We start from the raw sequence: 14,482 nt of genomic DNA, 5'->3' as shown, positions 1-14,482 counted from the left end.
AAAATGTTGAAGTCAAGCAATTCCGAAAAGGCTGAACGGTTCGTGCCGATCGCACGAAATCCGGTATTTTATCATTAATTATCATTGAATTATCATATGAAGAAATAGGACACCTACTCTTTTTTTTCATTCGATTATTTTAATCATTTTTGGCCAAAGGTGCGCTTACGCACCCACTTGTTTTTTTCAATACTGTGAGTTTATATTTTTTTAAAGACGAATTGTTCTTTTTTTAAATATTCTAAACGTGCCACAATAAATATTTTTTCTAAATTAAGAATTTCTAATGTCTTGGCCGTTAATGGGTTAAATCTGACCATTTGGTATATCTACTTATATTCTCTCTCAAAATATTGTTCCAAGCATTTTAATGCTTTTCACTTACTAGTCGCTTCTCGATAGATTGACAAAGAAGTCTCTAATTTGTTTTTGTTTTCGTAATTTCATCTTACTCTACGGGGATGGTATTTTTCTCAGTCCAAGGGAAAATGAAAGTCCAAGGTTCCAAAAATTAAGTATAATAAGTAACACAACGACTCCGTGGATAAAATAATAAAAACACAACGTGTAAAGTCTTATATTAAAGTAAAACGTTAAATTCAATAGAAAAAAGACTTAAGGAAATTTCATCAATTTTACCATGCCATTTACTATTAATTTAACCTATTGAACAACTACAAACGCACCAACTCAGTACAAAAAATACTTTGAGTTTTACTTTTGGGAGAGTGGTGTATAACTTCAAAGTTTCGCCCTTTTTCGTAATTGTAATATGAACTCTAGATAAACAATCAGCACTAGGAACCCAACAATATCACCTCTCCGCACATAGGAAGTGGACTCAGACAAAATAATATGTAAACTCTCTCTAAATATCAGCTGGTTAGTGAAAAAAAAAACGAACACTCACGTAACGCCTCTTTGGGTGGTTCATGATCAACCATGGGTTCTGTTGACCCGATCTGTCTTCAACACCAACACTTTTATTTTAAACTCTCCTGTAGCCAATAACGGCTTACGATTTCACTATCGGATTTCCTTAAATTTCGCACCGCGCGCTCAGACAAAATATCTCCCCTATTTAGGCCACCTTCCTGAACCTCAAACGCTGAGGGATGAGACTCCCGATCTTTCTAGACGGGCTGACTTTCTGTATCTCTCGCAAAAAAATCCCAAGCCCCGCGTCAAAAACGCTACCCACAAAAACCTCATCTCAGCGTTTTTAACCTTCCCAAGTGTATGATCATCGGCAGGATGAAATATATTCATTTGTTTAGTTTAGCCCAACTTGTACATAACCACAAGGACCCTTAAAGGTCCGACAGTCATGAAGTAGTTCAAACGCTTTTTTATCTGGGAAAATATCGACACCGAAGAATCGGGTGATCGACCTCGATCTCAATGAATAAAATAATATTTTACGTTAACCGTCGCAATGGCAGTTATTACAATTAAAATGCCTACTTCATTATCAACTGCAGCTAGTATAAACAGTGGAGTCCCTCAGGGGTATATTCTTGGTCATATTATCTTTCTTTTGGATATAAATGATCTGATATCGTTAAATATAAACGAAAAGTTCACGTTATTCGCAGATTCGCCACAATACTATGGCAGATCTCCACAAAATCATATCTTTAGGTATCAGAATTATCAAGGACTGGTGCGATGCTAATCTTTAAATATCAACAAAACTTATTTGATATCTTTTCGGGGTTATATTGGAAACTGTTCCATTACTCAATAAAGTGTTATAGAGAATGAATTAGACACCAAACTCTTGAGTATTATCATAGATAACAACTTGATATTTGAAGACCACATCGGAATACTCACTACAAAACTTTCTTCGGCTTGTTATGCGGTGAGAATAACTTCTAGAGAAATGGGATCTTCTGCAGCTAAATCTGTTTACTATTCACTAGTAGCCTCACACTTGATATATTAAATTTCGTTCTGGAGAGTATGTTCTAGAACACTATTATGAATTCTGTATTTGTACTTCGAAAAAGGGCGAAACATTATCTCTTCAAAATTAAACAACAAGACTCCTGAAGGTCTATATTCATCAGAATATGCCACTTTCGTATTAGAAATGGCCTATTTGATGAACAAGCATAAAGATGAATTTCCTTCGGTCTCCTCTAACTATTCCACTCGTCAGACTGACGATTTCAGATTGCCTTCACCCACCTCGACACTTATTAAAACCTCAGTAATTTACAATGGCCTAAAAATATTCAACCACCTGCCAAAACACGTTAAATGTATAGAAAGCCCCTGAGAATTTAAGCAATCAACGTTTTACTCTCTGATAGACCCTATAATAGTTTGGATGAATTTTAGGGCGATAGACTAAAGTATACTAACAGAATAAATAATAAATTCATCTAGCTTCTGCAATAACTTATACCATTTTTATGTTTTGTTCAGGTTTTCTTTTGTATATTCCTATATCTTACTACCACATTTTACACATTTGGACATTTTTATTGTGGTAAACATCTAATTTTAGCATATGTTTTTGGGTGTGTATTGTATAATATGAAATATAATTTGAAAAAATGAATGAACTCACCAACAAACTATCCTCGATTCTTACTGTCTCCTCCGTTCGATCCAGACTGAACTGCCTCCTCAGCAATTTCCCCACCCTGTGTTTGGGACTTAAACACTTGTAGTGATTGTACGGGGTGCTCAAGTCTTCTTCCTCTATCTTTCGATGTCTTCGAAAGCCACAGAGGGAACTTGTTGATGCTCCCAGAAGAGCTGCTGCCACTTCCGACGCAGAAACTGGAGTTCCAAGAGTTATCGAAGGGGCGTCACTCGAAGTGCTTTTCACGATATGACAGTCAGTAGATCTGTGAATGATATAATATTTGTGTAAGATGAGTTCTTCGGGGAATTTTCAGAAAACAGTATTTTAATGAAAATTTAAAGCACGAAATAATCAGATTGATAATATTTTTGATTTGGATACTCGAAACCCTCATCGTTGCGAGCAGCAGCTACCCCTATATTTTTTATTGTTAGGGGAGTAGAAATAAATATCATTTGCAAGGTCTCTTCTTCTATAACCTCTGTAATTTTTGTCTATATTGGTTCATTCGTTATCTGGATATTCGATGTACAACGTTTTATTCAAGAAAATGGAAATGAGAAAAGAATTTGCTTAATAACAAATAACAACAATAAGAATAACACTGTCAAATAAGGGACTTCACTAATTACCCTTCAATAATTGAACAGATTTTCTGAATATTTGAAACACTTATGAAACATATTCTCAGATCTGCCTCCCAACATATTTTGCTAATATACTTCGCTAATAATTTACCTGTCTGATTGCCTGCTTGGCAACTTACATATATACTTATAATGTTTTATGCCTATGTGATTTTTTGTCTTTTTAAGTGCAAACTATGATCTACTATTTTATATAACGTAATTAATAAACATCTATATCTATCTATCTATCCATCCATCCTTCCGTCCATCCGTCCATCCGTCCATCCGTCCATCCGTCCATCCGTCCATCCGTCCATCCGTCCATCCGCCCATCCGTCCATCCGTCCATCCGCCCATCCGCCCATCTGCCCATCTGCCCATCCATCCTTCCATTCATCCATCCGCCCATCCGCCCATCCGCCCTTCCTATCTATATATCTATGAGAACTACCTAAAAAAAATTCATGGTAAGGAATCAGGTAATATAATAGCGTATTACTACGACACAAAACAACAACAAATTGGAATGATTTTTGGAATCACTTAATTTTTATAGTGGCCATCCTATAAAAAAGTTGGCCATAATCACCTCGTCACTTTGTAATTTATTTACTTTTGTTCTCTGTGTTCCAGTATTTGTTTTCGAAAAAAGGATATAAGCTGTTGCAATCTATTATCAAAATAATAATGTACTGAATCTGCTACTGTAAGAATTTTCAATGGGTGAATTCACAATTCAAGATTGGGTTCAGAATTAAAAAATTTAAGTATTCTATTCTGTCAGGAACGTAGTGGTTGAGATTGCAACTTCAGGTCATTTATAAATGAATAAATTATCGACATTCTATCAAACAGGTGCTTAGAGTTTTCAGCTAAATTTTTTTGCTATTCCAGTTATCAAGTCGATTTCTGAAAGTTCATGCTTGTGAGCCTGCGAACCTAGAAGAGATCTGACAATGGAATTGTCAGATCTCTTCTTTATACAATAATGCATTGTTTCAATGCATTATTGTATAAAATTCATTGGAGGTTCCTTTGAGTCCCTTTGAGCAATATGTCTATCAAGTTTTTCATTACTGATTTTTGTTGTTACTGGAATCAGTTAGTGGAATCACTGCAATGATAGGGTAATAATTTTGAATCGAAGGTTAATCTGTTTTGAAAAAAAAACAAATTAACCTACACATTTGTTATAACTTACGTTATAACTTACTTTTGGATGATATTATGATACTTATTTATCAATGATATCATAATACTGAACCAAAAGCCAATCTCGCTACTGAATAAAAACAGATTCAAATTTGGTAATCAAATCGAGTAATTATGATGGATGTTTGGAACCCTTGGTATAATAATGAATATTAGTGGAGTTTTTCCCCAACACCAAATCGTTATTTTCAACTCCTAGACACGTCTTTCGATCACCAAGTGATCATCTTCACGAGGAAGATTAAACCCGAGATTAATCTTCCTCTTGAAGAGGAAGATTGAACTCGGGTTTAATCTTCTTCTAAAATCTAATATTTTTTCCGTGTATAATACACAATTTTTTTTCTGTGACGAGAAAAACGACGATTTAATATTGAAAAAAACATATTATTACAATATGTGAAATTTGAATTTTTAAACAGGGAGGCTGTTGTACTCATATAGCGTTGCTAGGAAACCAATCAATAGAAAATCAAATATCTTTCATTTTTTTTTAATTCGTAAATAAATTATTCAATTCAATTCTGTGAGTTGATTTAAAAATTGCGAACTTAGTGGTCAGTAGTTATTTTGATTAAATGTCTAAATCCGAGTTTTCTCTTACTCCACCTTAGTTAGTAGAAGCAACGATAGTAGCGTCACAAAAATTATTGCCAGCTGAATCGCGGAAAATTTATAAAACTGCGTATTCAAGGTTCATGGAATGGAACTAACTGACTGTTATAAGGAAACAAGTATAACTGAGGTACCAGTCAATCTAATAATAACACTGATGATCTTCAAACAAGACTCAACCTCTGACGGAAGCAAGAAACTCTTTCGAAGGTTCGAAATAGATGAACATTTCAATCTAGCAGACCACTATTATAATATTCATGCAGTCATTGTTCACTGTGGTTCTGACGTTGAATTTGGTCATTATTACGCCTTGGTCAAAGACGAAACGGACTGGTTTAGGTTTGACGATAGTCGTGTTCTGGCGATGTATTGAATCTATTGGATCCTCTATTGGAGGATCCAATGAGAGATGGGACATTGGCAGATCAAGATCTTCAGATGATGTGGTGCTGCAGGTTTTTCCGGGTTTTCCTGCAGCTGAAAAAGCAAATGCGTTGTTTTATAATTTCAAAACAAAAAATGAAGTGACATTTTGTTACCTGTCATCAGATATAAAATGTCAAACTTTTTTCCCGTCACAGAAAAAAATTGTTGTTTCTACTTTTTGTGAGAACAAGGTAAACCTTGTATAAGCTTTCTGATTCCTAAGTAATGATTCAATTTTGTTGAAATTTCATAAATGACTGTGAAACTAATTCAAATGGTCAACCTTCAACATATTCCTCAATTAAGCTTCAAATTATCACGAGTCCTGAATCAGAGTAAGACGGTCAAAAGTCTCGACACACGTCATTTCACTGGATTGAAATTTCCGATAATCCCTACCTCTGTCCCGCATCGTCAACGGTCTTTGCCAGAGTGGAGAACTTGGAGATCTCCATGTTCCTCATAAAAGAGGGATTAATGCTGGGAGACTTGCTGCTGTAATCGTCGGCTGAATGGAGGCGGGATTCTAGAGAAAGGGAGTCTCCGAAGTCCTCTCCGTGATTGTGGCTTACTGACGTGCTTATGATAAGACTTTCGTCCAATCTACAATGGGAAATTTCAATTAATAGACTAGCCGGACAAGTATTAATATCGGAAGTTGGAAATGGTGGAATGGAGGAATGGAAGTTACATTGAACTACTAGAGGGTAATTGGGCTAATTCTATTATTTCATGAACTGTACAGAAGCGTATTCGAGAATAGCTATATTATTTCGATGAACTTTTCACTGTAAGATTTTGACTATGTCCTAATTAGAGTTGAGAATTCACTACTGATTCATTCAAAATGAGCTTAAGTTATTGTAAAAGGTTCCTAGACTCTTCGCATTATAAACATAAGTCTGCCTTGTAATCGTGCGTTCGCATTAGTTCGGTATCGCTGATAAAAATGTTGTCTAGTCAAAAACGATGTTATATTGAAATATTAGTTTAGGACGAATAGCAAACTTTAATATCAATAGGTTAGGTCCAAGGTGAGTGGATCTATTTGATCCTCCACCGCAACCCGCAAGGGTTTATTGTGACTCACACCTATTCACACTAGACCAAATGAACCCAGCTTCTTAACGAAGCCTTTTAATTTGTATGATGAATGGTATTTCAGGTCAGATGGTAAGAGTACGGCTCTGCCGAACTCTAAATACCTGATTCGGTCTACAGCGGGGCAGGCATAAAGTATGTGTTCTGCTGTTTCATAATTTTCCGAACAGAGGTGACACACACTGTCTTTCGACAGTCCGAGTCTCTGCATATGATGATTCAAATGACAGTAGGAAGTCCTGTTAAACATCGTAGTTCATCTCTACTGTAGTCCAACAACTGTCTGTTGCACTCTGCTTTGAAGGGTAGAAAAACGCCTTGGAGTAGGCCAAGCCTGAAAGATTCTGCCAGTAGTCCATGAATCTTATTGCCATTCAGGTGTTTAATCTTTGTTTGGTAAAGCCTAAAGCGATGCCAATGACAGGTTCTGGTCCGATGAAGCTGCTTGCAGCACCCTCTTTTGCAAAGGAGTCAGCAGCCTCATTGTCTTACAGGCCAGTATGCCCAGGAATCCAGACCAGAGACAATCTGTTAAGTCTTCCTATTGAGGAGAGTCGTTTTTGGCAATTTGCTACTAATTTAGACGTTGCTCGGTAGGAGACAAGAGCTTCCAACGCCGGTTGACTGTCCGAGAATATTTTTATTGAAATGCGTATGAGGTTGGATTCTTACAATCTCCCCAAACATGATTTAATAGCGTAAATTTCCGCTTGAAATACAGTAGAATAGGTTCCTAGGCAGCTTGATATCTCTGTTCTGGGTCTGCGACTGAAAACACCTGCCCCAGAACCGGAAGGTATTTTTGATCCATCTGTGAACCAACAACTGCTCCTAATATTTCCTTCTCCTGGAGGATCCAGCCCTCTCTACTCAGGAACAGTACTTTATAAGGCAGTTCGTAGTTCACAGTTGGAGGCATAAAGTCAGAGGTCATTTCCAGAATGCTGTGACTTCCAGTGTCAACCAACAGTCTGTTGCACTCTGCATTAAATTGATTTATTTGTGCAATTGGCAATGTGCACAAGTCTATATGCAGTCCATTTAGCCTCTCTCTCCGGAAAAATTTTGAGAGAAGTTAGATCTGAAAGGATCTCCATGGCTGCTGACGATATGGTATTGATGACACTACTGATAGCCAAACAAGCTTATCTCTGGCTATGCCAGAGAACTTCGCCTGGACCGTTTTCTGTAAAGCCTTTGGCCACCAGGCAATTGCACCATAAGTGATCATTGGTCTGACAATCATCACATAAATCCAATGAATTTGTTTGGGACCTAAACCACAAGTTTCACCACAAATCCTTAGACATGTCCATAGGGACAATCTGGCTTCGTGTAAAACTTTTTCCAAGTGAGCGTTCCAGGTGAGTTTTTTATCAAGTACAATGCCAAGATATTCCACCTCCGTTCCAAATGAAATGAACTCACCATTGAGGGAAAGTGGCGTTAGATCGTCCAATTTTCTCCTCCTGGTGACGGGGATTATCACAGTTTTGCTGGGGTTGACATACATCTGCTCCCTCAGGCACCAACTGTGAACAATGTCCAACGCGCTTTGGAAGATATTACTAGCTACTCTACCCGACGTGGACCTTGCCAAGATGACAAGGTCATCTGCATAAGCTTGCAGATCTACCTTTCTTCTGTCGAGGTAATCAAGCAGACTATCCATCAGCAGTTACCACAGAAGGGAGATAGTACCCCATCTTGAGAGCAGCCTCTGGTTACCCTGAACCTAATGGCCTCGTCTTGAAGAGTCGTAATTGCAGTTCTGTTCACTACTGTTTACCAGCATGTCATAGATCCAGTAAGTTATGGTCGATTCTATACTTTTCCTAGCCAGAGATGATCCTATAGATTTAGGTAGTGTATTGTCAAATGCTCCTACAATATCGAGAAATACAGCAACCGCAATCTCATTGTTGACAAAGGATTGGAAAATTTTCCCTACAAGGTTGTTTAATGCTAAATCTGTCGATTTGCCGATTTGATAAGCATACTGGTGGTGATTCAGGAAAGATGCAATTATTATCAGTAACGTAAGAGGTTAATTTTCCTACTGTTAATATTCAAATATCAACTAGCAATAAACTTCAATGGTACAATATCTACATTGGATGCTCCTCCATTCAGTAGAAAAATGTTAATACAAGTAAAATCGTCCAATTCCATTTCTGAGGTTGAACTATAGTCAACAAGCGCTTCTCCCGATTCTCAAGATGTTTTCGAAAGCACTTTGTTATGGAACAACTCTCATAACTTCTGAAATAAACCCATCAATAAAGTAAGACGCTTTTGGAGCTCGCAAGAGCTATATATAGTTTCAAACTCGGGAAAGTTTAGCGAAATCTATGAACCATCAATTTTGATGGAACATATTTCTGACATTTCTCTGGAGTCTTTCGATAATTTGTTTGCAATTAGTTCAAAAGTATCCTTCAGAAACTAGAAATAAGGGGGGATATCTTTATTATAATGCAAACAAACTTCATATTGGTGTAAATATGGAACATTGAAATGATCATCAGTATAGAGTGTGAATAAAATGAAAATGTCATAACTCGAGTATTTGCGGGTAAAAAAGAAAACTTATTTTATAAGCGAAATCTCTTTGACTTTTATTGAAAATGAAATTGTTTCCAAACATTTTTTCTTCTGAAAATATTTTTTCAATAAAACTTTTATTTATACACATGTTTTTCACGAATTGTCATTGGGATGGAGCTGATTTGTCCCTTTCAGCGACATGAATCGTGAGTTCTTCGAATATATCTTTGTGTTGGAAGTTCATCACTATCAATACGTTGAAAAAATAAGGTGATTTTTCCATTTGATTGAAGAATTTGCATCACATTTTTATTGAAAAATGGAATCAAGAGGTAAAAAACAGTCAAAATGTTGACAGGGGCATATGGTGATGGTACTCTGAGTATTCCGATACAAACTTTTCACAGAATGTCGATAAGATGTGAACGACAACGCTCATCTTGGACGCTCCAGTACATCAGCAACCGATAAAAATGTTGAGAAAGTGAAAAAATTGTAATAGATAATCGTCGAATCACTATTGAATAAGTTGCTGAGGATATCACATATCGGTTGGCTCATTCATGCAGTTTTGAGCATGAAACGTGTGGCAGGGAAGTTCGTTCCAAAATTGCTGAGTTTTAGGCAAAATACCGTGGCATAAGCATCGCTCAGAAATTGTTGGTTGACATCAACGGCCAATCATCCCAATGGAAGTGCTCAGGTGAGCCAAGAACAAAAAATGTCAAGGTTTTGCTCACTTTTTTCCTCGATTACCGTAGCGTAGTGAATCAGAAGTTCTTGCCACATGGTCGTATGGTCAACAAGGAGTAATAACTTGCAAGATATGCATCGTTTGAGAGAAGCAATAAAAAGAAAACGTCCGGTATTGTGGGAAAACAATGCATGGCTTCTGCAACACGATGATGCAACTGCATAGTCGTCATTGCTTGTTCATAAATTTCTGGCCAAAAACAACATAGTAATAATGCCACAGCCACCGTATTCACCAGATTTCGTCCCCTTCGAACTTTTCCTCTTTTCAGGTTTGGAGAGATAAATGAGTATAAATAAATTTTTGGTCACTAACTGGTAATTAGTAAAATATCCCTTCTATATCAGCACTGGGGTGTTTTTTTATAGAATTCAAGTGGAAACTGATTATAAAAAATAAGCACTCTTCAGATGAGAATCATTAACAGATGATAGGAACTGATACTCCACTTACCCATGCGATTCCCTATTTAGTGAAGCATAAAACGAAATTAAATGTTCAGTTAGTGCAAAAATAGTTTCAAAATAATTTTATACTAGTAGTAAAAAAATATAGATTATGATGTAATCTTTATTTTCATCATATAATGATGATCAACTGAAACAAAGAGTACTTCTAATCCAACAAGAATTGAAAGAAAAAACAGAAACAAAATAGTAAACAAACTGAAAAAAATCTAATCACACGGAAATTCTCGAACTCACTCGATAGATGGAGGATCTGGAAGAGATTTATCGAACCCTAATTTGCCAAGCAACCAGTAGGTGTCCATAGTTCCTTTTCCTTTTATATCTGTAGGACCCCTATATTCTATCTGATATCCTCCTGCTCTCTCCAGGTGATTTTTTGTTGCTTCCGACATGTGGATCCGCCAAGCAGACCCTTGAAATGATAATTTTCATAACTAGCAACACTTTATTTTATTTCGAATAGTCAATGACCCTCCATCTATGGGCAAATAGCCCAAACACAAAAGAAACAATTCTCTGTCGTGATTACCGAACAGTATTCTGTTTTCGAATACATTAGTGATTTTAGTGATTTTGTAAATGTTCCTTAAAAATGAAATCTTACATTAATAAAAAATCATATCTTTCACCTACAAATAATTTTATTTCATTTTTTGTTCTATAATCATAAATTTTTCAAATTAGTCGGGTCAAATTAATCTAAAAATAAGAGTGAAGGTACATACATTTACAATGAGCTGCAAATGCGTGTAATTGTTGAAAACATAGTTAAAAATAAGATTTTGAAGTTCCGAATGATTGCGATGCCTGGAAAAAAATGTATTCGAGGTCAAAGTTCAAGAATCTCGAAAAAAACTTGGTTTTTTGCGATTTTCAGGAAAACGGTAAGTTTTGTCATAAAATAACCTCAGATAAAAACTGTAGATTTTAAAATTCTCTACAAAAAATGTATCAATACTTTTCCTTAAGCCACCGAGATACATCATTGACGGTGGATACTTACTACATCGTGTTGTATGGGATGTGAAGAAACATTTAGCATTACTTTAGATAAATACGGTCGGTATGTACGTAGACATTTTGGTGCCAGAATTACGGTCGTATTTGATGGCTATGATGATTGCACGAGAAATATCAAAGCTGCAGAACAACGTCGTCGAACTTTAGCAACATCTTCATCTTCCGATATTCTATTTGATGAACTTATGACAGTTCCTACCAGTCAACTGAAATTTCTTGCGAATAGTCACAACAAATCTCGGTTCATTTCAATGTTGAAGGATAAGTTTATTGTCGAAAATATATTGGTTAAACAGGCGAATAACGATGCCGACGTATTGATTATTGAAACAGCTATAGAACAATTTAATTTGACAAATACAACTATTGTTGTAGGTGAAGATGTAGACTTACTACTACTTAGACTATCTACTTTTGCAAAGAGTCAAAATCATGTATTATTTTTACACGCAATAACTGGCCGTGATACGAAGTCTGCATTTTACAAGAGGGGGAAAGCAACAGTCTTCAAAATGTTTGAAAAACAAGATTTATTTTATGTGCTGAAGTTTTCAAAAAAAGTAATTCGACTCGAAAAGAAATTATCACCAACGGGATTCGGTTTCTTCTTTCTATGTACAAAGCTCCGAAAAAAACTACCTGCTTAGATAAGTATCGATATGCATGTTTCGTAAAAAACACTAACAATAAGGATCAGGTGCAATTAGCTTGTCTTCCTCCAACCTCAGTTGCTGCTCATCAACATTTTTTCGGGTATATTACCAAGTTCAAGTGTAGCTTGGTTATCAGCTAGACCTAAAAGACTGAGGTTGGAAGCTGGTCGACAATGCATTAGAACCTATTCAGACTTTACTTCCACCTGCGCCGGAAAAACTACTAAACACAATTTTTGCTACTGTAAAAAGGGATGCAGCGCTAAATGTGGTTGTGAAAAAATTGGACTGTTGTATTCTGTGACATGTACATATTGACAAGGCCAGTCATGTTCTAATGCTGAATCACCAATAGTGGAGTATTCATTTGATACCAACGAGGAAACATGCGATACATCAAAATTGACGCAGTCTACCTACACCCAGGATGAACATCAATTAGAAGAAGAAGATCAAGAAGAAGAAGAAGACCAAGAAGAAGAAGACCAAGAAGAAGAACGACAAGAAGAGGTATTTGAAGGTTATGACTCAGATAAATAAATTTTTAAATTTTTTTAATTTCAGTCGATTTTATAATTTCCAATCCTTCCTAATATATTTTATTATACAAGTTTTCAATTTGACAGAATCACAACAGATATGTGGAATAGGCCTACTGGGGAAACCACTTTAAAAAAAAACGCGCTAAGTACACTACCTCATAGGTGGCGTGGAAACGTGTGCATATAATGACGATTACAACTTTTACAACTATTTGACTCGTCGTATCTCAGAAACGGTGACTCTAAGAAAAAAGAGTATTGATGAAGTTTTTGTAGAGAATTCAATGATCTACAATTTTTATCTGGAGTTATTTTATGATAAACTTACCGTTTTCCTGAAAATGGCGAAAAACCAATTTTTTTCGAGATTTTCGACCTTTGACGTCGAATACATTTTTTTCCAGGCATCGCAATCATTCGCAATTTTGAAATCTTATTTTTAACTATGTTTTGAACAATTACACGCATTTGCAGCTTGTTGTAAATTTATGTACCTTCCAATGTCTAGATTGACCGGATTAAATAATTGAAGAATGAATTGTATCCATGTTTCAACAGCTCCTGGACTACAATATATCTCAGTAAATGTATTCATAATATAGTAATAGAGGTTTTGTAGCGAAATCTTTTATGTGTTGAAATGCAGGTAAATGTGAGAAAAAGGTCTCACCTGGCGTGACTCACCTGTTGATTCCATTCTAGAAGCAGTATTAACAGTATCACCGAAAAGGCAATATCTTGGCATTGTGAGACCTACTACGCCTGCGCAGCATGGTCCTGTGTGAAGTCCAATTCTTAACCTCAGAGGAGTTTTAGGGAGATGCCTGATACGAAATCTACCGCTTTGATGGAGGAGATCCAAAGCCATTGTTGCAACCTAGAAAATATACGATGAACAATATTTTCAACTATTTTCTAATTATCTCTCAAGTTTTACTTTTATGTTCTTCTCATGGAAAGAGTAATTACGAAAAAAAGTTATCTCCAAACTATATTAGGGCACTCCATAGTTTTTATTAGACCTCCACTTTTTTAAACACATTAGATCTCGAAGATGAAAAAATGATGTCGAGAAAAAATCTTTTCACTATTTTTCAATTGGAAAAAGTAACTAGATTCAAATTATACTACAAATTTCATTCATTCCCCAATTTTTCTCCGCGCCTTACACATATTTTCCCTCAGGCTGTAGGGCCGAATTCAATTCCGTATTACCTTTCCAATGGGAGGAAAGCACAAACTATTTGCAATTCTACATTTACCCTGGAATAGCTGCTAATTCATTCCAATGCTTTTTCCACAGTTGGGAGAATATGGCAAAACAAAGTATCGTGAAGAAAACGAGGAGAATACACTTTCGTGGAAAATAAACAGGACCGTCGTAAGGAGATCAGCCTCGAAAGGGTGGCCTTCAGAAATACTTCAGCCACAGATTGTGCTTTCTTCCCATCTGTCTGACATTTCATTCAATAATCTTGACTAGTTTGTACATGTGCTTTGTATTGGATGATTATCATATCATTCAGGACACAATGTTTGCGTCCTATGATTCGCATAAAATATATTTCTACCCCTTCGTTGCATTGCCTGCAGCTGAAATCTCCTTTATACAGCACTATTTTGTTCAGGTGTCCTCCAAATTGACAGTGCCCAGTGAGTAGCCCTGCGTGATTATTTTTGACCGGTCCCAATTATGTAATGAAGCAGTTCTTTAGTTCTTTCTTCAGTTAGCTCCTTTGTAAATTTGTTTCCAAGTTCCAGATGTATTTTTCCTATAGGCTCTGTTTATGCAAATTTTTTTTGATCTGATCCAATATCATCGACATTGAACATAAATGAAACCTCTCATAAATATTCATAGAAATCAACAACAAACAGAATAATTCCAATCACTTTATCGATTACTGGGTA

At 36.1% G+C, this 14,482-nt stretch overlaps 1 protein-coding gene across 3 annotated transcripts in view; it reads right to left on the bottom strand.

Annotated features, from left to right (window-relative positions):
• Nucleotides 1-14,482, bottom strand: part of LOC111508060 (retinal guanylyl cyclase 2) — a 307,875-nt gene that overhangs the window by 2,274 nt on the left and 291,119 nt on the right. For all 3 annotated transcript variants that reach the window (XM_074184092.1, XM_074184091.1, XM_074184093.1), the window contains 4 exons: nucleotides 13,256-13,448; nucleotides 10,591-10,768; nucleotides 5,884-6,087; nucleotides 2,579-2,861 (listed from right to left, as the gene is read on the bottom strand). In XM_074184092.1, coding sequence (XP_074040193.1) covers nucleotides 2,579-2,861; nucleotides 5,884-6,087; nucleotides 10,591-10,768; nucleotides 13,256-13,448 — 858 coding nt within the window. The remainder of the gene's footprint in view (nucleotides 1-2,578; nucleotides 2,862-5,883; nucleotides 6,088-10,590; nucleotides 10,769-13,255; nucleotides 13,449-14,482) is intronic.

The sequence above is a fragment of the Leptinotarsa decemlineata genome, unplaced genomic scaffold (assembly GCF_025532065.1).
Source record: "Leptinotarsa decemlineata unplaced genomic scaffold, Ldec_3_MD MMD2_tig00026354_RagTag_RagTag, whole genome shotgun sequence".
NCBI classification, from domain to species: domain Eukaryota; kingdom Metazoa; phylum Arthropoda; class Insecta; order Coleoptera; family Chrysomelidae; genus Leptinotarsa; species Leptinotarsa decemlineata.
This window is presented reverse-complemented; position numbering and strand designations above follow the sequence as displayed.